The sequence below is a fragment of the Falco punctatus genome (assembly GCF_963210335.1).
Source record: "Falco punctatus genome assembly, chromosome: 1".
NCBI classification, from domain to species: Eukaryota; Metazoa; Chordata; class Aves; order Falconiformes; family Falconidae; genus Falco; species Falco punctatus.
This window is the reverse complement of record NC_137580.1, coordinates 57513403-57538076: the sequence shown is the minus strand read 5'-3', so window position 1 is coordinate 57538076 and position 24674 is coordinate 57513403. Positions and strand designations below refer to the sequence as shown.

General features: G+C 40.0%; 1 protein-coding gene across 1 annotated transcript; it reads right to left on the bottom strand.

Moving 5' to 3' along the window:
• Positions 1-3995: 3995 nt before the first annotated feature.
• On the bottom strand, positions 3996-20529 carry OCIAD1 (OCIA domain containing 1). The gene is made up of 8 exons (XM_080404389.1): positions 18924-20529; positions 18036-18120; positions 15981-16034; positions 15446-15493; positions 11111-11240; positions 8739-8947; positions 7251-7400; positions 3996-4448 (listed from the first exon to the last, which is right to left on the bottom strand). Exons 1-8 carry the CDS (start codon positions 19266-19268, stop codon positions 4411-4413), a joined length of 1059 nt encoding a protein of 352 aa, XP_080260515.1. The 5' UTR covers positions 19269-20529; the 3' UTR covers positions 3996-4410.
• Positions 20530-24674: the final 4145 nt, after the last annotated feature.

Below are 24674 nucleotides of genomic sequence, written 5' to 3'. Positions count from 1 at the left end.
AGAGCCCGAAATAGCAACAAGATGCAAATTGTCCCATTTATTGCCTTGAGATTAAAATCCAAGCGTCATTTGTTGATTTTTACAAAGAATTTAATAAGTGACCAAACGGAAAAAATTAAGAGATATTTATAGTGCTATTGTCTCACTGAAGAGGCTACAGCGATACCTTACTCTGGTTGCAGGTCAGAAAGCCTGGCTGCGTGTCTGGCGGGGGGGAGCCCGCTGCGTGTGCACCCTGCAGCGCCCACAGGCTGAACGAGGTCCTCACCAAGGGCCGCGGAACGAGGAGTCCAGCATGGGGAAAACAAACAAGTCTTCCAGCGTCCAGCAAACAGTGGGCAAGTCAGGGTTTCTTCTTGAATCGCCAGGAGGAAGAGATTTGTGGACGCGTTGGAATATTACATTCGATTTCCCCAGGCTTGTACATATCAGCTTAATTTTCATTAAGCTAATCAAATTACTTTTCATTTACACATTTCTTTTTCATGTAGATGTGTTCCAAACAACTTTAGTAGGAACAAACCCCTGGAAAGGTCTGAATTGTGTATTTACTTGGGACTATGAACATGCCTGCTAGTTTGGGGAAAGACAAAAATATTCAGGGCCGGGATTTTTGGTAGAGCTTTACCAGCTTTTAGAGCTGAGGCACATTTTCACAAGCCCCTTCTCTGTGTTCACGCACGTTAGTAGCAACTGACTCGAGGGTAATGCTACTGGCTCCTTTCAACTGGCCATGCAACTGCTTATTTTTACAAAATTGTGAAAGCAGTTAAAAGTTTTGGTTTTTTTCCAGAAATGGTCATAGTGACGCATTCAGACTCATTTCCTAGTGTTTAAGGTGTAAGAGTTAAATTTTTTTTAATGTAGTTAAAATTTAGTTTGAGGAATAAAATAAAATTTACTTAGCTTTACAATAAATACTGAGTTAATTCATGTCCATATTATATCATAATTAATGAACATATTGATATTATGAATAATATTGTAATTAATGAACATATAGGTATGACAGCCTATAGGACAACTTCAGGGTTTTTTTAATGCCGATGTCTTTGTGGGTAGGTCAGATTGTAAACATACATGACTGGGAATACAAATGGTAATGCAAAGTGAAATTCATACTGTGCTTTTTGAAGAGCAGAGAGGGACCTATATTCCAGGAAAACAGTTGGCTTGGTTAATGATTTAAGAAAAAATGGTGTGTATTAGCTGGAAATACATGTAAACATAAAACAACGAGGGTCTGTCACATTTTCTTCGTGCATTCACGGTTCTTAGTTCTTTATATCTAGACACATTGTTTTCAGGAACAATAACCCTGCCGACAGCTCTAAGACACCTGGATTGAGTTAGAAATGCCCCAAAGTCATGTAAGTGCAGTATGAGCAAGCTGCTCATGGGTAACGGGGCCGCTGCTATGAAATCAAGAGACTGGAAAAAAAATCTACTCTGACACAAGGTGCTGCTAATGGGGGATGTGCAGGAAAAGGGAAGGAAAAGGACTGAATTCCCACAGCTATTTACTGAATCAGGGGTTCAACCCACACATTGCCACTGCAAACTGAACATGACCCAACTCTGAGAAAATACCAGTTTCCAATACCCTATTAAATTAACAGCTATGACTGTGAACTCTCCTGTATTTAACACCTAAGGATACCATGGAAAGCCAAAGAACTTTAAACTGTTTGATGGTAAACCCAACTTGTTCTCAAGTAAAAAAAATGTCCTCTGAGAGATATTAACTAGAAGCAACAGAATGAAAAATTATACTCAATTTAGGAATCTTATGTAAACATAATATTACCTTAAAACAGAGACATTAAACCTTTAAAACAACATTAAAGATATATTATATACACCTTTTATTTTCTCCTCTAAGAAACAAAAAAAAAATACACTTTCTATTAAACACTGTGTTTACCCACCTAAAATATTAATTTGAGGCAAGCTGTTTTGAAGAAAGTCTCATTTTCAGATCACTGGCTTCTGATAAAATGATTATTGCATTTCATATGACGAACGACTAATTACCCGTTCCCAGCATACAAAACGAGCACACTCCAAGCACTGTATTTTGCAAGAGCTAGGTCTGAAACAGGCACTACCTTTCCAGCGTTTAAACGGCACAGGGTTCAGTACTCTGCCCTCTGTGTCTGTTCTGTACTAGCTGGTCCCCAAACAGTGTCCTGTCAGGAAGGCAAACACACAAACAGATGCACATAATAATCCAAAATACATACAGCAGTACGTACACCACGCTCAGGACTGGTAGCAGTGCCTCAAGCATGCAGCACAGCGAATGCCCAGAGATTGAGAACCAGGTAACGGCCAGAAACAGGAGCACAAGGCCCTCAGCCCAACCCAGCGTTCCAGTGTATTATTAAATACTTGATTACACCTAAGTAGAGTTTACTGGCACCACAGGAACTTTTGCAGTGAATGCTGAGAAGCAGAGAGAGTCTCACTTTTCAGTAGAGTATCCACACTGCAGAGGTATTTACATTAACTTAGATCTTCAACTCCTAAGATGATCATTGCCTTACACAAATAAACAACCTATAGTATAAACATTCATTAAGATCCCCAAGAAAAACAAAACTTACTATAGCCTTACATACTTTTACTTGAGAAAATCCAGTATTATCCCAATTCCTCCCAAATAAAACCAAACCTAATATTTTTATTGGCAAGCTTATTGTTCAATACTTTGTGTCTCCCAGGTGTCTAGGTGTTGCTATTTCCTCAATGCCATAAGCCTCTTCCTGCATTTTCTCACTTGGAGACTTACCATTTATCCAAAATTTTCATTCATTCAGAAGAATTTTTATAGATGGAAAACCACCACCACAGGAATCTGTTCCAGTTCCGTCATCTAAATCTTCTGCCTCCTGTTACTTGTGGAACTCACAACTATGAAACTTTGTATTTTCATGACAAATCTAAACAGCTTTGGAATGGCACACTAAAAAGCACAGCAATATAACTCCAGCAGACCTCAGGTATTTTCAGAGCTCTCTCATGACACCCACGAGAAGCGTTCTCTGTAATTTAAATTTTTGATAAAATGTCATTATCTGATTAACACACTCCTTTTTCAAGATCAGTTTTTCTGAAAGCAATCTTACTGTTTTGATTACTGTAAGGAGTATTTGGCTCTTCAAGCATCCTCACCTTCCCTCCATGTTTTTTTCCTCCTCATTTCAGCTGATTGCTCTGTACCCCTCCAAAATAATCTTCTCATTCATGCTGCTCTGCTGCTAGTCCACTAAACCAATAAGGTCTTCAAGAATTTTCTACTTGGCAAGTTAGTAATTTTTCACCTCCAACAATTATGTCAGGAATGCTTTTATGCTATCAACTTCATCGTGGTTTTTGGTCCCTTATAGCCAAAAGCCCAAAATAAACACGGTGCTGTGAAATGAAATGACACAGGTGAGAATATGAGAATCCCTAATGGAAGGCAACATTTTGACTGAGACAGAGAAGGCGATGCAAACAGTAGAAAATACTCTTCAGCAGTTTTGCCAATGTAGGTCTTTTCTTACAGCTAATAATAATGCAATATTTCACTTATCTGGATCTTTTCTTCATAAACAGGAGGTTTTTGTCATGACATGCACAACCTGAGAACTAAGGCAAAATACACAAAACCTATTATTAACAGTCAAGGCATCATTCAAGCTTTTACCCAAGTTTGTCAGCTTTAACCTTCTGCACTTAAATGTAGCTATTTTAAATATCTGCAGTTTCACTGAATCATTTTCTTCCAAAATGACTGAAGAGACCCAGCGTGGGCAAGTCAGAATATTGGTCTAAACTGGTACCATGAAACAGTTTTGAAAAACAGTTACATATGCTTACTTACATGTCTGGCTAGGTTCTTCAGTTCTTTTCCCCTGAATAGTTCAGTATTATTGCAGACACTACTAATGAAGCATGACAAAAATATGAGTTTTCCAGCATATCACTTTCAGACAAAACAAAGTGAGAGGTGAGTTCTACAGGTAACTTTTAATGCAAGTCTTGAATATTTGAGAAGATTCCGATGTTTTTTCCTTCCCAGTACATGTGATTGCATTTACTTACATACATTTTTACCTTTTGCTATACATTTGTATTAGTTATTGTCTGTTACCCTTTTCATTCTTAAACAATAGCACAAATGGTTTACAGTCATGACACCTCACAATAGCCTTGCCTGCTATTTATGCAAAATCAAGAAAAATTAAGCCTAAATGTTTTTGGTTTTGTTTTTTTTTAAATCTTCTGGCAACTCAGGATTCTCTCCTCATTCATTAATAGCTGTGCCTGGCAGAACACACCGAAGGTGCCAATACTTGTGACTAATCTAGATGAAGTTCAAGTTAGCTGACAGGAGATAATTGTCTTCGGTTCTTCATTCAGCTCTTATTCATCCCAGGTATCTCCATATTTATTTACTTTAACTAAAGAAAAGAAGAAAAAGTAGTCACATACGACTTCACTTAACTGCAAAAGTTTATCTTATACAGTGCCAGAAAGTATGATGAAATGTACTATCATTGCATTTGTGGAGTGGAGGGAGCGTCAGTCACAGCACAACAGACAATCTAATTAAAGCTACTTTTAAATAAATGGGGAGAAGAGTTTGTTAATCATTATTCTTTAATGAATTAATATTCAGTCAAGAGGCCTACTGTGCTAATTCCTGCTCTACAGAATTTGTAATTACTTGTGGATGAAACAGACAATTGGAGGAAACAGGCAAGGAATGTTATGATAAATAATGTGGCTACATAATCTGGTTACGTGCACAATTGGATGGATTCAGGATAGTTAAAAACACCTTCAAAGACAGTAATCCCTGCTAGGAAACTACTCAGCCTTTATTATTTGGCAACTTCCTTTAGTACAGGACTGACTCAGAGAGTAAAAAAAACAGGGTACTGATCATAACAGATTTAATCAGAAGTACGTCATGCGTAACTGAACAATGACCAGAAAGTGAAAAGATGCTCTGTTTAAAGTGAGCTGAAAAGTAGCCTGTAAGTGATGCCACCACTGACAGGGTAAAGGATGGATCTACATGATCCAGTAGCAATGCTGACACTAGTCAGACACCCCTTCCTAAATCTACTTGTAAATCAATTACTAAGCCCACTGTTTATTAATACCTATGTGCAGCAGAACATGTAGTCCTTGTTTCAGTGAGATGTCAGCAAACTTGGCATAACGCACTGACAAATCTCTTTTAAGCTGATTGATACTGTAGTAACACAATGAGAAGCTCTCTCAAAATACAGTTTGATCTCCATTTCTATTAACCATAGTAGCTGAGCAGGCTGTGCTTATTCCCTGGAAAATGGTCCAGTCCAGATCACTATGCAGATGGACATATTTGTATGGCTACAATGAATGGAGAAGGCACCAGCAGATAGAAGACGCTTAAAACTGGTTTAAACATGGTTTGTTTTGCCTTATGTCCTTGCAACAGAGGGCAGAAACCAGTCTCCTATTTACTAGTCTGGTTCCTATGATACAGAGATAAGAGGATGAACAAAGGGGTAATGACTCGGGATGTACAAATAGGCATACAAGTAACATGTCCAAAGTGACACAAAAAGCTAAATCACATCGTAGCCCACATCATCAGTTAGAATCCCTGAACTGTAGATTTAAATGTACTTCCACTTGTAAAACATTTCTGATTTTTTTTATTCCCTCCTTACTCTTTTTTTCCCTAAAAATATAGATAGTCTTTAAAGTTTATTTACAGATCTCCTGCGCTGCTCAGTGTAGTTCTATTCTCAAAGCCCAAGTGTAACCATCAAACGGAACACAGAAACATAACAGACAGAATGCAGCATTTGAACAACATTTCATAGACGTTTTTTATAGACTTCAAATAACTAAAGCTAAAATAATGAATGCATATTCTCATTTCACAGCCACAAGATTTGCTGTGGAATATAGCAAGGTTTGCAGAATGCTGTTTTAAGATTTCTCTGTATGATTTTCAACTGACACTTCTGGGTTTTCTATTTGTGGAGAAATATCTTGAAAAAGAAACATTGTGTAAAATCAATCAAGTGTCAGCTGATAGAATTTAGAAGCAATATGAAATTGTATCTTCAATAATTTTTAATGTCTCATTTCACATAGTCATGTGGTAAGATGAAAAGGCTTTCATCCTTGAAATAACAGATTTAAATCATTACCCAATAATTGTTACAGATTTTATTTCAAGACCACGCAGATCTGTCCAAAGACATGATGTGGAGAAAGTAGTTCACAACATGAAACTGACACTCTTCAGCAACACTGTTCCAAAACTTACTACTACTGCTTCAGAACTTTTTGCTTTAATACACTTTTCTATACTTATTACACCTCTTATGCCTAATAGGAGACCTTTAGCTATTCTTACAAATCGTGTTGCAACATAATAAACAAGACTGGACACTGCGTACAGACCTAAACAATTCCAGCTGACTAGTCCAGCAGCATGTTAAATGGTAAAACATTCCTCTTGGTAACATCATTTGCAGAGATGGCACAACAAATTTAAACAGTTCTAGAGCAAGAATGTAAGATTTGTTTCTGTGTCTCCTTTCCAAAAAAACTGACTGAGTCAAAAAGTTGACTAAATGACATCTTATTCTTCAGGACATTACATTCCTATTTTGCTATGTAAAGTTTTGTTTTTCACTGTGAAAACAAATGTCAATATTGCTGCCAAACACCGTTTCCTTCCTTTGAGTTTTAATGTAGAAAATGAACCTCTACAAACAATGCCTCTATAGAAATCCACTAATTCCACATGAAACAATTCATAAAAATAAATACCCTCCCCTTCAAAACCATCAGCCATGTGCTCTATTTTGAGAGAACAATGCTATCTAAAACATACATCTCCTCCCACAGCTAAAACTCTTTGGTATAGCTCTGAGGTCAGAGAATTCTTTGTTGAAAGAGATTGCTCCCTGTAGCCAACAAACCAAAAGTTCTGAGATTTCTTCAGTCTGGCACCACGCAATATGGCTACAGAAGAGGAATTATAATTTGGTACTGTAAGATCATTAGTTTTGAAAAAAGACTTAATAGGAAATCTGAAACTACAGACCACATCACATGTAACATACCTGCAGATACTGTAAAAATAAGTTGCTTAAAGGTTAAGCAGAATTAAGCCTTGGGTTTGTAACCATTTTTAACATTATTGCCAATAATCTGAATTTACTACCTATTTCTGTATATCAGTATATTACCTTCCTTAGCTGTTTTTTCCTGTGAAAATTTGCTTGGAGTTTCTGCCTTTGGTGGTAGCATTACCTCATATGTCTCTCTGTGCTTATTCCTTAATTCCTCATATGTGATGCCTTTTTTTTTACGACTTTCTTCTGGAATTGGATCAGGATCTGAAAACAAAACAAACATCAAAATACTGGAAATGGCATCACACACCAAGACTTAGCTACAACCTGTTCTAGTATGCCAGTTAATTACAGCTCAATCCTAAATGAAAAGGAGCACGACAGCTGCAATTCTAAATGCAACTGAGAATGCATGTGGTCTTTGATTAATCCGTTCCTTTTATCCTTTCCATTTTGCCAAACTGCTTTGGAAGACTGGCAGTTAACTCCTTTTCTTCATTCTACCCAATGGAAATCCTAAAAAAGTTGGTGGATAAAATAGTTCTGGTCACTTTATGTAAAATTTATGATAATCATACGTTTGATATATTTATGATTTCTGAAGAGAAATCTAGGTGAAGCTCAAGGGTTTACATTCAGGCTTTAAATTCTGCTTTCAAAGAGTTAGGACTACATCCATCACGTGTTACCTGATAAACATTTTATCCTTTTATCTACATTAGTAATGCAGATACTTGGTTCTGTAATTAAGGTTCTACGAACTCTTGATATTTGCGATGAGGTGTAATTACAGTTTTCTTGACATATTTACATCTGATACTTTACTGAGTTGCATGAAAGGGCTTTTTTGTGAAATAAAACCTTTTCCATCAAGGAGTTAAAAAATCCAAACTAATTCAAGGTATGAAACTCTGCATTTTTAACAGTAACTTCCTTCTTTGTCTACCAGAGACACCTGAACTCAGAGTCGTGTGTTTCCCCTGCAATAGCTGAGGACAGAGTTCATACTGGAAGAAGAGAAGAACAGCTGCACAGAACAGTACTTGAAAACCACTTTAGTCCTCTGTGAGAAAATCAGCTGTTGCCAGACAGAACACAATATGCATTCAGTTCTCAGAAGATCTGAACGTTTGTCACATTATAAAAACCAGTCCAATGTCACTGAATTACAGAGGTATACAGTTACAGCACCAGCACTAGTGAAAATGAAATAACCTCAGAAAGGCTAGAACACAAACAGCAGAGACTAATTCACCTTATTTTCAATCAAAAAGAACTTCAAGTCAGGCTGAACTTTTTGCAGGTTTAGCTTCACAACAGATTAAACCTCCTAAGTTAATTTACAATCTTTACTTGCAATTAGAGCTACAAACCAGGACCCCCCCTGAATTTAGTTTACAGTTAGAACACAAAATAATGTATTTTAGATATTTATCTTCCATGTAACAATTCCAGGAACTTCAAGCTGCTTCATTCAAAACCACTATATTGTACCATGTATTCTTGCATGGGATGAAAATACACAGTTTAGTAAGAGAAGTATCTAAGAGAAAAGCAAGAGTCATTGTACTACAAACTGCTAAATATCAAGACAGAACACACCTTGAACAGTGTAATCGGTAATTCCTGTGGGTGAAGATTCATTCAGAGAAGCACTGAATGGAATGGGTTCATAGCTTGATAGGGCTCTATCTGTTGAACTATAATCATCTGAATAGCTAGAAGAAAGTGGGAATCCAGCTCTTGGAGAAGAAGGTTCAGTAAATGACTGAGAAGGCATCTCTGAAAATTCAGATCTCCGACTGGAACGGCTGGAAAATAATATAATTAAATATTAAATACATAAATATTACAGTTAAAAATGGAACTGTAAGAGTAACAGTATGTGCAGTTCAAGAAAGTACTCTTGTATTTTGGATGGTTTAGCTTCCAAAATGAATTATCATCTTAAAAAAAAAGTCTGGGTTTATTTTTTTCCTTTATATTGCAAAGATCTAAATAGTCCCTTCACCAGTACCCTTCCCTTCCTCCCAGAAACTTAACTCATTCCTGACAATCTCCAGAAAAGACAAAAGAGACAAAGTATTTTGCACTTTGCAAGACAAAAATAACAATCCCTTCCCCCAGGGAATCTTCAGACAGAAAAAATGCATCAGACACAAATAGTACAGGGTGTGTCATGTCACCAGTGGTAGCATCAACTATAGTTATTTTTATAGGCCTTTTAGGAAAAATTTGCAATTCAAAACTCTTCATCACTAGAAGCTGCTGTAATTGATCAGCACGAAACAGCAGGAGAATGAAGAGCCGTCTTGGGGAAATTAAAATACAAAGGGTTATTGAGTCGCTGAATTCAGCAGAAGCATTAATGAATTTTCTCTTAAGACAGAAATGTAAGATCATATGAAGAATATTCTGTAAAATGATGCCTGATATTCTAAAGCATTTGCTACATACTCAAAATGGCCCTGCAAACCACTACACAACAGGCCTCTACCAAAGAATGCCACCACTTAGTGCCACTAGAATTTCTCTAGGGTATTTATTCATTTTTTACTTTAAATTTCTGCTTAGCTGTACTTCTAGTTTCATATCAAAAACATTTGCAATTAGTGTTTTATTCTCACAATAAACATACACAGCTAATCCATTTTATTGCCTTAATTATATTTTTAAAGTATATGCAAACACAGCTTTAAAGAATTATTTGATCTTTTAGCTCCCTACCTATTTTTTAACTGCAAATCAGAATTACCAACATACATTAATTGGTAGGTGTAAATTACTCTGAAAATGTAATGATTTATGTTGCTGGCTTAAAAGGGTAGCATGTATGGACAATAACGCAATTTGAATGAATTTAAATTAATCATTCAATCAAGGAAAAAAACCCAAAATTTATCACTTAGGAAATAAAATGGGCCATTTAATAGAATGGGCCACTGAAGGTTGAAGGGACTTACTGGTGCAGCAGAAGATGGTATTTAAACAAGGTCTCACCTAGAGTCAATACAGTTAATGATCATGACAATTTCCTATTAGAAACTGGAGGGGGATGAAGGGACAAGCCCTGCTCCCATTCAGCTGAGCTTATACAGTAAATGCATAAAGTGGTAATTCCTGAAATTTTATTTGATGCCATAAAAATGTAAACATTTCAGAATAAAGGTAAATCTTGCAGATAAAACTGTCATGAATTTATAAAATAATTAAGAATTTAATCAAATCCTTTATAAACATTTTACAATTCTTAGCACATACACAGCAGGCCTGCTAATCACTATCCAAATACTATTCTCTCAGTTTTGAATCAAGGGTTTAAGTGAGATATTCCAAAAGTAGTTTGCAATTAAAAACCACTGGAAGTAGAAAACATTCTGGAAAAAACAGGAAATAGTTTTAGGAACCTGATGAGTTTCTCATATGTACAGCATAATGCTGTTGTTTAAATCCTTTACATCTGCAAACAGAAGTAAATTTGACCACCATGCTTCTTCCTGCACTGATATTGTTTACTGAGCTTTTTCCTTCAATAAACACTGAAATCATTTCCACCCTGTTCCTACTTCAATCAATCTAAACTATGGGAAAAACTTCCAGAATGTTACACTATTTTATTTTAGTTAACTTAGTTTACTTCTAAAGAGGCAGCTTCTGCTGTCACGCTGTAAGTAAATTCCACAGGAAAACATCATCTTCATTTACAAGGAATAGCTTTTGCTAAGTAAAATGTTTCTTTTGCTACTCCTTGAAGTGGTTGGTTGTATGCAAAGAGCTCAAAATGCATGCTTCATAGTTGACCAACTGACACAGATACAGCTTCCTGAAAATGGGAGATTTGAGGTAACACGGGAAAGAGAGAAAGTGCAGTTCTGAAGGTCATCAAAAGCTGCAAACATAGCCTTGATCTGTTAGTGCATAAAATGTCCTCTTCAAGAATAAGTTTTAAATTTAAAAGAGAATTAAATTCTTACTTATGTGAACTATGTCTCTGAGCTTGTCGTAGAACATCTCCTATTGGGGAATCCTTCAGTTTCTTAAATTTCTCGCTACATATTGGCAAGTAGGATATCTTTCCACCCATGTATCCACACATTCCAGCAACTTTTTAAAAGAAAAAAAGATGGGTTTATAAGTTGTATCACAATGTTCAACATAGTTTTAAAATAATAATTTCAAATAAATTATACAGTATCTTGAAGAAAAAAACCAACAGTTTATATCTAAACCAAAACCACACAGTAATTGTCCCTGCTGCTTCTGCAGACAAAGGGTACCAAAACCAAATGCAACAGCTGAATGAAGATATAGAGCAATGATTTAGACGTGGCATGAGCATCAGATGATTTCAGCTAGTAGTTGATGAATCCACGGTGACAAAAAAAGGAAAATAATTGCAATCAGTTTTTGCCCAAAATCCAAAAATAACGATTAACTATCAAAGATGATAAAACAGTCAGGAGCAAACGAAGGTAGTAACTTCTGCTAATTTAATCCATCAGAAGAGTCAGATCTTGAAAAGGCTTTCACTAGTACGAAGAGAAGTCTAAAACTTAGCATTAGGCTCAGCATCTTCTGAAAAGGATTCTATGACATGGTTGCTGGAGGGCAAACAACTGAATTACCCGAACCCTCACAATCACTAGACAAATGCTTTCAATTTAGTGCATGAGCTGTTTTCATCTGCTGGACAGGACGTAAGAATAAACGATCATGACAGTTCTTTCTGGGCTTATAACAGATGATTTCCACCAACTGGCTCCTTCAAGTGTTATAAAGTGGGTCAAACGGAGTATGAAGTAGCATAAAGGATTCAACGGCAATTAATAGAAGTTTTGTTGTTGACTTCGTAGGAGGACTAGACCATTCTTTCATATGCAACGAGTATTTTCTAAATAGAAAGCCTAAAGACTCAATCATCTTTAAGTCAAGAAAGAGTTAATTACCAGTAACATTTATCCCCCAAAGAGTTAATTACCAGTAAAATTAATCCCCCGAGGTCCTCACCCTATGGATTACATCACCTGGGAACCTATAAAAGGGGATTTCCCCCCTACTCTGCTGTACTGGTACTGAATTTGTGATTCCTAATGTTTGTATTTTCAAAAAGAGGTTAAAAATCCTCTTCCAAGGGAAAAAAGAACAGCCACAACTACGAGTGAAGTTTAAAAATGAGAAGTGTAAGGGTTTAGCTGTTTAACAGGTCAAAAATTTGGAAGACCTCTCAAATACTATAAATATGCTCAAAAGGAAAAATTACAAGCTCCTAAAAGAAAAAACAGCACAAGAAGAATTCAAAAATAAAGCTAAGAGGCAAATGTGATTAATCTTTAGGATGAACGACAACGAAAATGTCTCCTTTTCTTGAGGCCTTCCAGTCAAGCACAGTGGAAGCATTTCTCTGGAAGATGTTGCACCCCAAGTAATTACTGGCTAAAGTATCTGGTTTCTTGTATTACAGAACCAACAGCCAGATGATCCACATTTTTTGAGTTAGCACACTAAATTAGATATTGTTGTTCTCTGCTTCTTCTGTATTCGCTGTGACAAGACCTTAGAGAAGCTGACCAGAGATCAATAAAAGAGGCCAGGTCGCATTGCAAGCTGTCATGAAGTAGGACATACAGATCTTACTCTTCTTTGCCAAAGAGAGCCACGAGCTATTGGTCCTCCATCCACGTTGAAGGGGATGCTGTCAATATAGTGTATCAGTAAGAACTAACTAGAAGTTCCATTAAATTGTCAGAGAGAGTGCCTAGAAGACTACCGAGAAAAGTTATGAGTAAATTCCTGTAGGCAGGAGAACATCCTGGAATCTGAAAACTCCTATCTAACAAATGGAACACCTCTCAACTTGCAGACAAACGCAAGAGAGGCAAAGCATGGAAAGATGCAAGACAGAGACTAAAGAAAACCTGACTTTACTATGTTAGATATAAAAGCCCTATTACTGTACTCGGGTACAGATACTGTTCAGAATAAGAATCTTACAACCACAAATGTCATACACCATTATCAAAGACAGACTATTGTAATCAACAGATGCAGAAGCAATATGCTCAGATCAATGACACCAGAAAAGCAAGAACCGTCTTAATGTTGTTAAGCTATGAGCTAGCAGCAGTGCCTAGAATTGCATATGCTCTTTCAGAACTCGTGGAGGAAAAAAACCCAAACCAAAATACAACTGCACTTCTTCCTTTAATGAGATTTCACTGCAGGCAGAATGTGCAGTTCAATTATGAGACATAATTTGGACCTGTAAACTATGTCCCTGGCAATAGTTTTCAAGAAGATTCTGTAGAAAGTAGGTGCATCTGACCTAAGCAATACGAGGATGAAATGAAAACTGCTTAACTCAGGCCTTATACACTTATACACTATGTCCCAGAAAAATCCCCATATTTAAAATGCACATAAATCTCATTAGCTACTGAAAAACAATCAAAGCACATACTTTATGGAAAATTCTTCTAGTAGAAAATGAAAGTCCATATGCCTCCAGTATACATCAAAAACCAGAAGTATTTTGACTTATAACTTTAACATCAAGAATAGCTGGTCCAGTCCAGCTGCTCCTAATTTTTTCCCTTGATTTCCAAACTTAGTCCTATTAAATAGGAGGAACATGGCCCTTAACTAGGAATGTGTAGGCGCTCTCAGGGAAACAGTAATTCTATTATTTATTAGAAATATTTGTGTTATACCATTGTTTGGCATTCAAAGAAAGCAAGCAGAATTTAACATAAACAAATGGCAGCCCTAGTCTCTCACATTCATTTATCTGCTTAAACAACACTTCCTTCACCACAAATCATGGGTTTTACTCTCTTCCCAATGAAGTAAACTGGAAGAGTAACTGGGTCTATCTGGGCAGATTGGCAAGATGGCAACTTCCTGTTTTACTGTCATGTATATATTGAAAAGGTTTATTTATTAATTTATTTATTATTAGACTTAATCCAAAATAATTCACATGAAATTGCTGTTTTCCTACAATTGTACGTACATAACGTCCAGGAAAAAAAGGCACTAAAATAGCCTGAATGGGACAAGCGAGATGCATGAATAAAGACTTTCAAGTTAGGAAGGGAGGGGTGGGTGTACTCTGGCAAAGTAATTTAAAGTAAGCTTGTACAGCATCTATTTAAAATGATTTTATCTTAAATTATTACATTACACTTGTCAAACAATTTTGTGGAAAGCCTATAAACAAAACTTATCCAAAATATGCTGCACAAACTCAAAGGTGGTGAATAAGTTAAGTGCTCTGCCTCTTGACATTGAGCAAGCTCTTGCAGTATGAGATGCTGTAGTTAAGAAACATAGCTAAAAAGTTGCTGGCTGATAGGATGAACTGCAGGAAGGTGAAACATTCATTGGATATATCAGATCATTCATTCCTATCTTCAGGCACAGTTGTACAGATGTAAGCATTCCTCCTGTGATGGCCAGACTCTCCATCTGGGACAAGGCAATCCTGGGTAGACATACAAACCAGGAGACAAGAGGCTGGAGAGCAGCCCCACGGGAAGAGAACTGCGGGTTTGGGTTGATGGCAAGTTGAATATGAGTCAGCAACGTGCCCTGGCAGCCCAAAGGACCAGCTGTGTCCTGGAGTGCATCAAGCACAGCATAGCCAGCTGGTCAAGGGAGGTGACTGTCCCACTCGACACTGTACTGGTGCAGCCCCACCTCGAGTAACGTGTGCAGTTTTGGGCACCCCAATGTAAGAAGGACATCAAACTATTAAAGTGTGTCCAAGGGAGGGTGACCAAGATGGTGAGACTTAGGAGGAGCAGCTGAAGTCACTTAGTTTGTTCAGCTTGGAGAATACAAGGATGAGGGGTGACCTCATCACAGTCTACAGCTTCCTCAAGGGGGGCAGTGGAGGGGGAGGTCCTGATCTCTCACTGGGGAGCAGCGATAGGATGCAAGGAAACAGAATGAAGCTGCATCAAGGGAAGTTCAGGTTGGATGTGAGGAAAAGTGTCTTCGCTGAGAGGGTGGCTGGTTACTGGAACAGGCCCCCCAGGGAAGCAGTCATGGCACCAAGCCTGTCAGGAGTTAAAGGTGCATCTGGACAACACTTTCAGTCATATGGTTTAGTTTTAGTTATTCCTACAAGGAGCAGGGAGTTAGACTCAACAATCTTTATGGGTCCCCTTCCACCTTGAGATATTCTATGAACCTACAGAATGGAGTCACAGTGAACCAGCCAGCTAGTTTCATAGGAATTACACCTGCGTAACACAGGCCTGAACCTAAAGCATCAATACAGGCTGAATTTATATGTAGCTTTTACTTACATGCAACTTTCACCAAAGAGCCAAATCTTGAGCTATCTTTTAGAACACCTGAAAATGAGGATCAAAGTAATTAGTAATAAGTTATTAAGAATTAAGCTGAAAACCATCAAATGTAGTCATGTTTGTAGGTTAGTTTGCAGTTACATTTGTAGGTAGCAGGTTACTCTTTTACAATTAACATTGAAGAAAATTCAAGAAAACCTACCATCTTAATTCCCCTAAATTATAAACACCTAAGAATTACCTCTTTAATCATAATACTCGCACTATTACTACACACTAAGGAATACACTGTTTCATAATCACCAAGATACTGCATTTGTCAAATAACATAAAACAAACATGAATTTGATTTTAATCTAAAGTTTTGCTCCTTCAGTTTTAGGAACTGCAAGTCATATAGCCGAAGAGTTTGAACTTCAAGTTTGAATTACAAGTAGATTAGGCATTATATTATTAAAGTAACTTTACTCATAGCAGAAATGTATTTCATCTGAGCAAATCCAAATTAACCCAAAGTATGTTTACACTTTACCTTTCCTAATTAAGAAACTAGTAGCAAGCATGCTCACTGCAGCCAAAGGAAAAGCTGTAAAGAAAAAGAAAAGTTGCTTAAAATACAATTTTCAATATTTTCAACCACATTTATCAAAATACGCAGTAAAGTAAGAGTTGCTAGGCCTTACTAAGCTCATTTGCATAAACCCATAGGCATATATATAATTAAAAAACTGTAAATAAATTAGGAAACATTCTCAATTTCAGTTTTTAAGACCTATTACAAATTATGTGGTAGTGGTTAATGAGTCATCCTGTCTTAATTAGACCTCATGCTTCCTAAAATACAAGAGCCAATGCTGGATGGGATAAAGCTCTAAGGACAAGACTCCAGGCCTAGCTACAACTGCTAGAGCACCAAGGTGCAGAACCTCAAACCACAGAAACACAGTTCTTCAGGACAGTAGGCAGTTACATAAAGGCCAGTGCCTCTAAAACTTTTGTGTAACCGAAGTCTTGATTTTGTTTTAACATAGATCTTTGGAAAAAGTCTCACTGTTACAAAGATATAAATCAAATTGATTAAAATCAGGTAACATTTTATTCACCAGCAAATTAAAGAACAGGGCAGCTTTTTCTGTAGCTTATGAATCATACTATACAACTCAGGGGTAGGGTCAGGAATGCAGAGAAGACAATAAACATGAAAGAGCATTACCTCCTATCACAATCAGTTTAACAATTGGCATCCATTTTTACTGTATTGAAAGACTTTAGGTGGCAAAAAGCATTTGAAGATGGCAATGAACAAAAGGAATGCTTATTTCAAACAACTAACCCACAGCAGAACACCCCAAGAACAACAAACAACTCCCTCCTCTCTCGTCTTCCAGGAGAGAGATTATCAACAAATCATAACCAATCGCCATCTTACTACTAATGAACGTGACTCTTTTCACTTTTAAAAATATAAGGAAAATGTCTAGATTTTACCAAACAAGCTGAAGGCTTCCAGGTGTTTAGAAGTGGGAGAATGCCAAAGCAATGGGGCAAGATAAAGCAGAACTTTCAGTTGTTAATTCAAAATCACAATGCCTTAGAAGCTGCCCCTGAAACTACTGACTTCCAGGAGAAATCGGAGCCCCAGCGTCCTAAATTTAGCAAATCTGCTGCTAGATTCTTCTTCTGTCCTGGTTTCTGCTAAGCCACCTATCAGCATCAGGAGCAATCTACCAGCGTGTGATAAAATAGTGGGTAACAATCATATCAGAAGGCTTGTTCGAGCCTCTTGACCAGACACATAAAAAACAGGTGTCTTGAACCTTTGGATTATAGAAACAACACTAAGTAGTAATGCAATCTATTCTCAGTGTTCTGTGGAAAAAAACCCCAAACCAACCCAGCCTGACATAACATCAATATTTCAAATAAGTTATGATGAGACATAAAGTATTCTGTGAAAACAGTGCAAGTTTATTATTCCTGTATACTAGCTGTATTACAGAAATCATTACCAACTGCAGAATTATGCTTGGGAATCTTGGCTTTTATTGAAAGGGGAAAACCACCCAAACACCTGGCCATGCAGAGACACAGAAATTTTCTGCAAAAATTGAGCTGAGTGACTACTTAATACATTGTTCTCTTCACAGGTCTCCACAAAAATGGAAAGCAGCGTTTCCAAGTTAAACTATTTTATTCTTGCATTCTAAAGATAACAACAACAACAAAATAAATGCAGAAGTAACAAAAAGTATTCAGAAACATAAATAAATGAGAGACTCCATTAATTATACCTATTTTCAGACTACTGATAAACATATTGATTTAAAATATGAAGGGATCTTGTTATAAAGCATACACCTTACAAATTATGTTGCATCTTTTCCAAATTCCTGTCCTGCAAACTCGTAATAAATGTAAAACCTACATGGAACAATGTTTACTGGGATGCAATTTTAGACGACATACAGCTTGTTAATGAACTGTTGTGGCATACTGCCATGGGCCTTCCTTCCTTAATGCCTCAGATAACAACAAAAACAACAGGTGGAAGAAAAGCAAACCAAATTTACCAGCAAACTGAACTTACCTCTATACCGGGCACTCTCTTCAGCACATTCCTTGAGGAGTCTTCTTTCCTCCTCTGTCGGCACATAAGGCTTAGGTACTTCCCTCTTTCATTAGGGAAATAAAGTAGAAAAGAATGAGCAAAAGAAAGTTTTGGGGGGATTTTTTCAATTAAAAACTTTGTCTAGGTTTCATGCCTTGTAGCACCTGTACCTCCACACAGCTTATTTGAGGAACTGATGCCTTCTGTCTATAAACGTCACACGAATAAGTATCATTAAAAAAACCCAATGCTTTTACAAATGACGTGAAAGAATATAAAATATCTTGTGCACAATCAATTTCCAACTCAATCTATTCCTTTTTCTTCAGAAAAGCCTGCTTTGATCCTTGCAGCCAGCCTTCCAAATTGGTGAAATCCAACAGCTCGTTATGTCAAGAAATCCCTTTCTAAAATATTTGTCAGGGGTTTAATTACACAACGCATGTTGTCCGTTTACATGCATATATTTAGTGGAAGCTGGCCAGCTGTTTTGCCACCGCGTGAGAAGTTTCTACTAGAGGTGCGTGACCCTCTCCTGTCGCGACAGGCACGCTGCCAGCTGACCGGCAGGGAGAAGGGCAGAGACCAGGAGGCCGCCGCCAGCGGGGAGAACGCGTCCTGCCGGAACGGCCCCACACAAGGCCGCTGGCACGGCCGGGAGGGCACCGTCCCCGAGACCCACTGGCCATTCACGGCGGGAGCGGGCGAAGCTCCGAAAGAAACCGCCCGCTCCTCGGCCAGCGGGGCGTGCGCGCAGGCCCACGCCTGCCACCTCGCCCTCGGCTGGCGCAACCCCCGGCCCCACCGGGCTCCCACACGGCTCTCGCGCTTTCCCACAGGCAGACGCCGCCAAACGAACGACAGTACCTCGGCCGGCTCACCGACCTCCCCGCCGCCGGGCCCTTGCCTGGCCTCCATGGCGGCGCGGGGAGGGCAGCGCGAACGACCGCTGACCCGGAAGTCGACGCGGCGCTGCTGGCCGCGCAGCCTCCGTGCGCATGCGTGGGGGCGGGGCGGCCCCCGTGGAGCGCCGTCGGGCCGCTGGGCTGCCCTGCTCGGGCTGGGCCGGGGTCGGGCCACAGTCGGTCTCCGCCGCCTTTCCCCGCGGGGAGCTTCTGCGGGCGGTCCCCCGAGTAGGCCGTGAGGGTCGCGGTGCGGGCAGAGCGCCGCTGCTGGTGAACTCGGGGGTCTGGTCGAGGGCCCTGTGTTCATTTGCGTTTAGCAGCGCTGGTTCCTCGCTGGGAAAGCCGAGTGAGGGCAGTGGAAGGACCTAGAGGTAGCAGCTGAGGCTCAGAGCATTCATTTCAATCGAGAATGTTTCCTTCCTGTATTTTATCTTATTTCCTGCCTGCTTAAACAATGTCACCTTCTAATACATTTGAGAGCGGGCACTGCTTCAGAAGTGGTGAATCCCTCTAAAGGTAATCCTTACGTGGTTGGTTTTATTTTGCAGTGTTAATATGTGCATTGGTGCTTCTTGGCTTTGTAACTGACTTGCTGGTTTTGAGAAAGTTGCAGAAAGCTTTTATTTGTCCATATCTACTTTGAAAAATAGGTATGTTACCAATGGGTATGTGACCTGATTGCTGGTCATGATGTATGGCCAGAACTGACTAAAGAGAAAGGGTGCCTGCTAGCTGAAAAAGAGTTTATTTGATTTGGGACCAAGCAAGGACCTGGTGGGCAGCTGTCTGAACTTTGAAAGTGGTAAAGGTTTGGTGGTTAGAACTGTATTGAAGTGGGAGACTAGTAGGAGTCTTTGTGCTTGCCTCTAGGTAATGCTCCTGAAACGGCAGCATTAGTGAATGCTTGCAGTTCATCAGAAATCAGGAAAAGCTGAGGAAAAAATAAAAAGATGTTTCTGATAGTGTGTTGTATGCTGCGGTATTTTTCTGTAAACATTCAGTACTGTGGCTTGCATTCACCATATCCTGATCTGCTTCTACTTGCCTGGAATGCACCACTCCCTTTAAACCTTTCCTGGAGTAAACCATTGTCTCTTCACCCTGGAATTCAAGTGAAGAGGCTTAAATTGCTACTGGCTGTACAAAAAAAGCCCATGCCTGAAGATAGAAGAGGGAAGGTTTTAGAGATTGAAGATGTCTGAAATTAGTAGGGAATGTGGATGTGAAATGTCTGAAATTAGTAGGGAATGCAGCTGTAGAATGAACACTGTGAGCATATGGAGGATCTAGGACAAATGGGCTAAGAAGTCTGTGTGAAGTAATAGGTTTGGCTGCCTGTACCAAGAAGGCTGTAGAGGAGATGGGTTTCTGCATATTGGATTCTTGAAATAAGCTGGGAGGGTAGAAACAGAAACTGTATTGTGGGATTCTTAATTTGTAGTTCTCAACGTATAATAAATACATACCTAATTTCCAAGAGATTGTAAGTAATTTGTGTTATCGGGGAACCTTAATCTCTGCCTGTCACCTGGGCCCACCCTAACAAACCACACTCCAACACATGAACGTCAGTTATGCACATTATTAATTGGAAGACAAAAGATTTTGGCCTCATCAGCTGCAACAGTTTTATATGTGGGACTATGGCACACTTGCTAAGGCAATTTATTTCATGCTTCTTCCCGCTTAACTTTCAGTACATTCTGGGCAAAGTGTACAATGGGTTTTTAAGGTTACGTTTTTGTAGGGTGGGATATGTTTATGAACTGCACTTTCTCTAAATGTAGAGCTTCAATGGGGAAGAAATGGCTGTCTCCTTCACTAAAGAAAATGATGACTGAGCCTCTGTTTTGCCTCTCCATTGTAAAATGAAGTCATTTTTCTCACTTCACTATCCCCATGTCCCTTAGACTTCCAATGGAAAAAAAAATTAATGTGGCAAACCAGTGAGTTTATCATCCTTTCAAAAATCTTACCTACTACAGTCTGCTTGTGATTCTTAAAAGTTTCACCTTTATACATACATTCATTTGTTGGCTTAGAACTGCAGTTGTATGGCCATATTCAGCATAGGCCATAGAGCATATCCACAGCTTTGGCACTTCATTCCCTGTCCTTAAGTCTTTTTTTTGAATTTCATCCATAGAAATCTTAACAAGGACACTGCTCTGTCACTTCCTTTATACTCATGCCATCTTTGATGCAACTACTGAGAGCTTCAATTTAAAATCTGTGATGATATTACCGAGTCCTTCTGATGCGTTGCATAAAATCTTGTCCTTGGGCAAGGCTAGCTTTTTAATCCCTTTCTATAATCTCACAAGTACTATTTTTCCTACCTTTGACAGGTGCTGTTATCCAATACGGTATTTTTGTTTTAAAAAACTATGCATAAAATAGTCCTTTAGAGATAACAAGGCAACATTTCTCAGGGAGTTTTGAGCTGTTTGTTTTAGTGACATGCACAATGATGGTGTGATGTTCCAGCACCTGTTTTCTAATTGCTGTTTTGTGTGTGGTTTTAAACATGCACAGTGTACAAAACTCATAGATTATTTGTAAAGAGGAATGGCATGAAGTGAGGTATTTTTGCACTGCTTCAGGAGTAAAAAATTTTAGATGTATTACAGCTAGATGATCTAAACTTTTTCTCTTTTATGACTTAGTATCATCCAAGAGTGATGAACATATTTGAAATTCAAAGTACTGTAATACTGCAACTTGATAGTTAACCTTTAGAAATTTGAAGTGATTTATTTTGAAGATGCCTCAAAGAAAGAAAAGCTTTAGAACAATAAGATTCTTTTCAAGTGATCTGATTACTTACGTAACAAGAAGTTGGACGATGTGAAGGATGGTTTGTCATTGCAGTACTTCGCAAAACAAAGTCAGTGGTGAATATTGAGAACTCTTGAAGTTGGAGCTAAAGAATTAATAGGGTGAGTTATGTGTAGACTGTAAAGCTTATCTTATCTTTTGTGGTAAATTCTTTTCCATCTCCTTGTTCAACAGTTAGTGGCAGGCAGAACAAAGAGGTGGTTTAACAAGTTTAGTTTTACAATATTGTATAAGACGTAACTGAAATAAGTAGACATGTGAAAGAGCTGGGAGTATATGCTGATCTGGTAAGGAAAGTTGCAAAAACAAGTACTGGAAGTTTATGTGCTCAAGTACATAGCTGGAACGGTGATATTTTTTTCTTGTTGTTGCTGGTTTTTGCATGGTTCTCTGGACAATCGAGTAAAACAACAGCTGAAAGCTGCTGATTCTTCAGTGGCTGCCAAGAGTTAACAGGACTGTATTTGGAAAAATCACTCTCTCCCTAATGAGGAAATAACAGTGCCTCATACCAAAAAAAGAGCATTGTTGTAACTACTACAACTGGTGGGAACAAAGAATCAGTTATTTGCCTGAAGCATTATGGCACATCAGCAAGAACCAAGAGTGGGTGTCTTTGTGGAGCTGATACTCAAAGCCTCAATTAGTAAGGACTTTACCCACATTGATAATAATTGCTATTAATAACTGGTACTGTAATGAGCTTGGAAGAGTACTTTACATATTAACTAATCCTTAGGGCTATTTTGTAAAGCAGGCAGGTAACAGTCAGGAGAATTTGGGTTCTGAAAGTGGTGTGATAATGCATCCTGTGAAGCTCAGGTGCTCAGAGTTAAATACCAGTGGTCTGATTTTCATCAGTAGTGAGGTTCAGCTGCTCTTGTTTCAGTTACATGGATGGTATATGCATTTATTGGGAAGATCAGGCTGAGCTCCTACCTTGGGATAACTTCAAAATCAGAAGCAACTTGTGACATACTTTGCTTCAACCAGTTGTCAGAAATTATGCACACCACCAGTAGCAATATATCCTGTTTTTCTTGTTAGATGTTCTGTTACTCAATGTTTAGGCTGGTGCAGTTGTTAAAATAGAGTAAAAAATACTTTATTCAGTAAATTCTTAAATCTAGAGCAAGGAGTTAACCCGGAAGATTATTCTCAGCTACCAGTGTATCATTATTTTTTCCTGTCCGGGCTGTTTCTTCTTACTGATTTCTGCAAGCTGATGTATATAATCTGTCTTAAGGGTGTGCTGCATGTGGACATGAGTAGTTGAGCATGAAGAGACCTTTTACTCCAAATGAACTAGAATCATACAAAGCACGTAATAGAACTTGGAGCTTCTCATAACACAGATTGGCAACTGTTGTGCTGGCACATTTGTTGTTTGTAAAAAGCATACTTTTTATGCAGTTCTGTTTTTGTTGGATGTGCTGATTATAGTACAGTACTTGCAAGATAGGTTTGTATTTGACAGTGGAAAAATGGTGACTTCAAGATTCTTTCTAATACTGTTTTGTGGATCTGGTGTTACTTTATCATGCTTGACATGTATTCTCTCTTCTGCCCCCCTTACCCCCCCCCCCCCCCCCCCTTTTTTTTTTCCTCTCCTTTTCAAGCCTGGAAGTTTTGAGGTACTTCAACAGACAAAACAGTTGCTTTTTAACCACTTAAAATGTTATTGTTGGCACTGTTTCTGTTTTTATTACCACCGGCGCCCCAATCCTTGTATTGCTTAGAGATACATTGTTACGTCCAGCCACCAGCCCTGCTGCGGCGGTGAAACCCTGCCGCTCCCGGGCCAGGTGAGATGGCCGAGGGTGTCGTGCATCACCTCACGGCCGTGCCTTGCCGCCTGTGTCACTGGCATTGCGTTAGGCCGTGCCGATCGGTGCCTGTGGGCAGGACGTGAAATCACAGCTAGGTCTCCGCAGCGAAGGCGGCCGGTGTTCTCTGTGCTGCGGGGGGGCTGCCCCGCGGCCCCCCGCCCTACCCCGCAGTCCTCAGAGCCGGGCCGTTCCTGCGGGGGAAGCCCAGCGGTTCGCGTTGGTAGAACAAGGCGGGTAGTTTCTGGCCAACAGGCGGTACCCGCGCACTCGCGCAGCTGGCCGAGACACAACTATTTGCCCTTATTCACTGGGGGGAAGGGCGGGTTTTCCGCCCGTTCCCGACGGGCGGCCGGGAGGCGGAGGCGGTGCGGAGTGCCCGCACAAGTGGGGGCACGGCGCAGCGTCCCCGATAGGGCCCCGCCGCTTCCTTGGCGAGGAGACTGCCCTGGCGTTCCCCAGCCGCGCAGCTGCGTGGCCCGGAAGCCGTTTGATCCCGGCTGCCTGGCGATACCGGCCGTCTTAACTGTTCTTAGCGACGGTGATCGGTCCTGCTCTCACCGGTGGCGCGGGGGCTTCCTTGGGCGGCGGAAGGCTGTACCTGCACCGCAGGCGCCTCAGGCCGCCCTCCCGCCAGGGGAGCCGCTGGGGGCCGGGGCGCTTCCCCGCCGCGGACAGGCTGCCTAGGCGGGAGTCGTCCGCGGTCCCTCGCCCGGCGGGGAGGCTCGGGAGCGGGGAGGGGGACAGACGGCGCCCCGAAGCTCTCCCGTGGACGGGCTGGCCGGGACGCGGAACTGGCTGCCGCCTTGGCCTATCGCAGCCGCAGGAAGCTGACGGGCGCCGCCAATGGGCGGCTCAGCTTCCCCCTCTCTGCCTTGCGATTGGTCGAAGCGCCAAGCGGGGGCGTGTCCGGGAGGGCGGGCTGGATGCCCGGGAGCCAACGGGAAAGGGCTGGGGGGGCGGTCCCGCGTGAGTGCTGCGCGCCCGTCCCAGTGAGCGTCGGTTCCTGGTGGAGCGGCGCGTGCCAATGGGCAGGCGGGGGGGGCGGG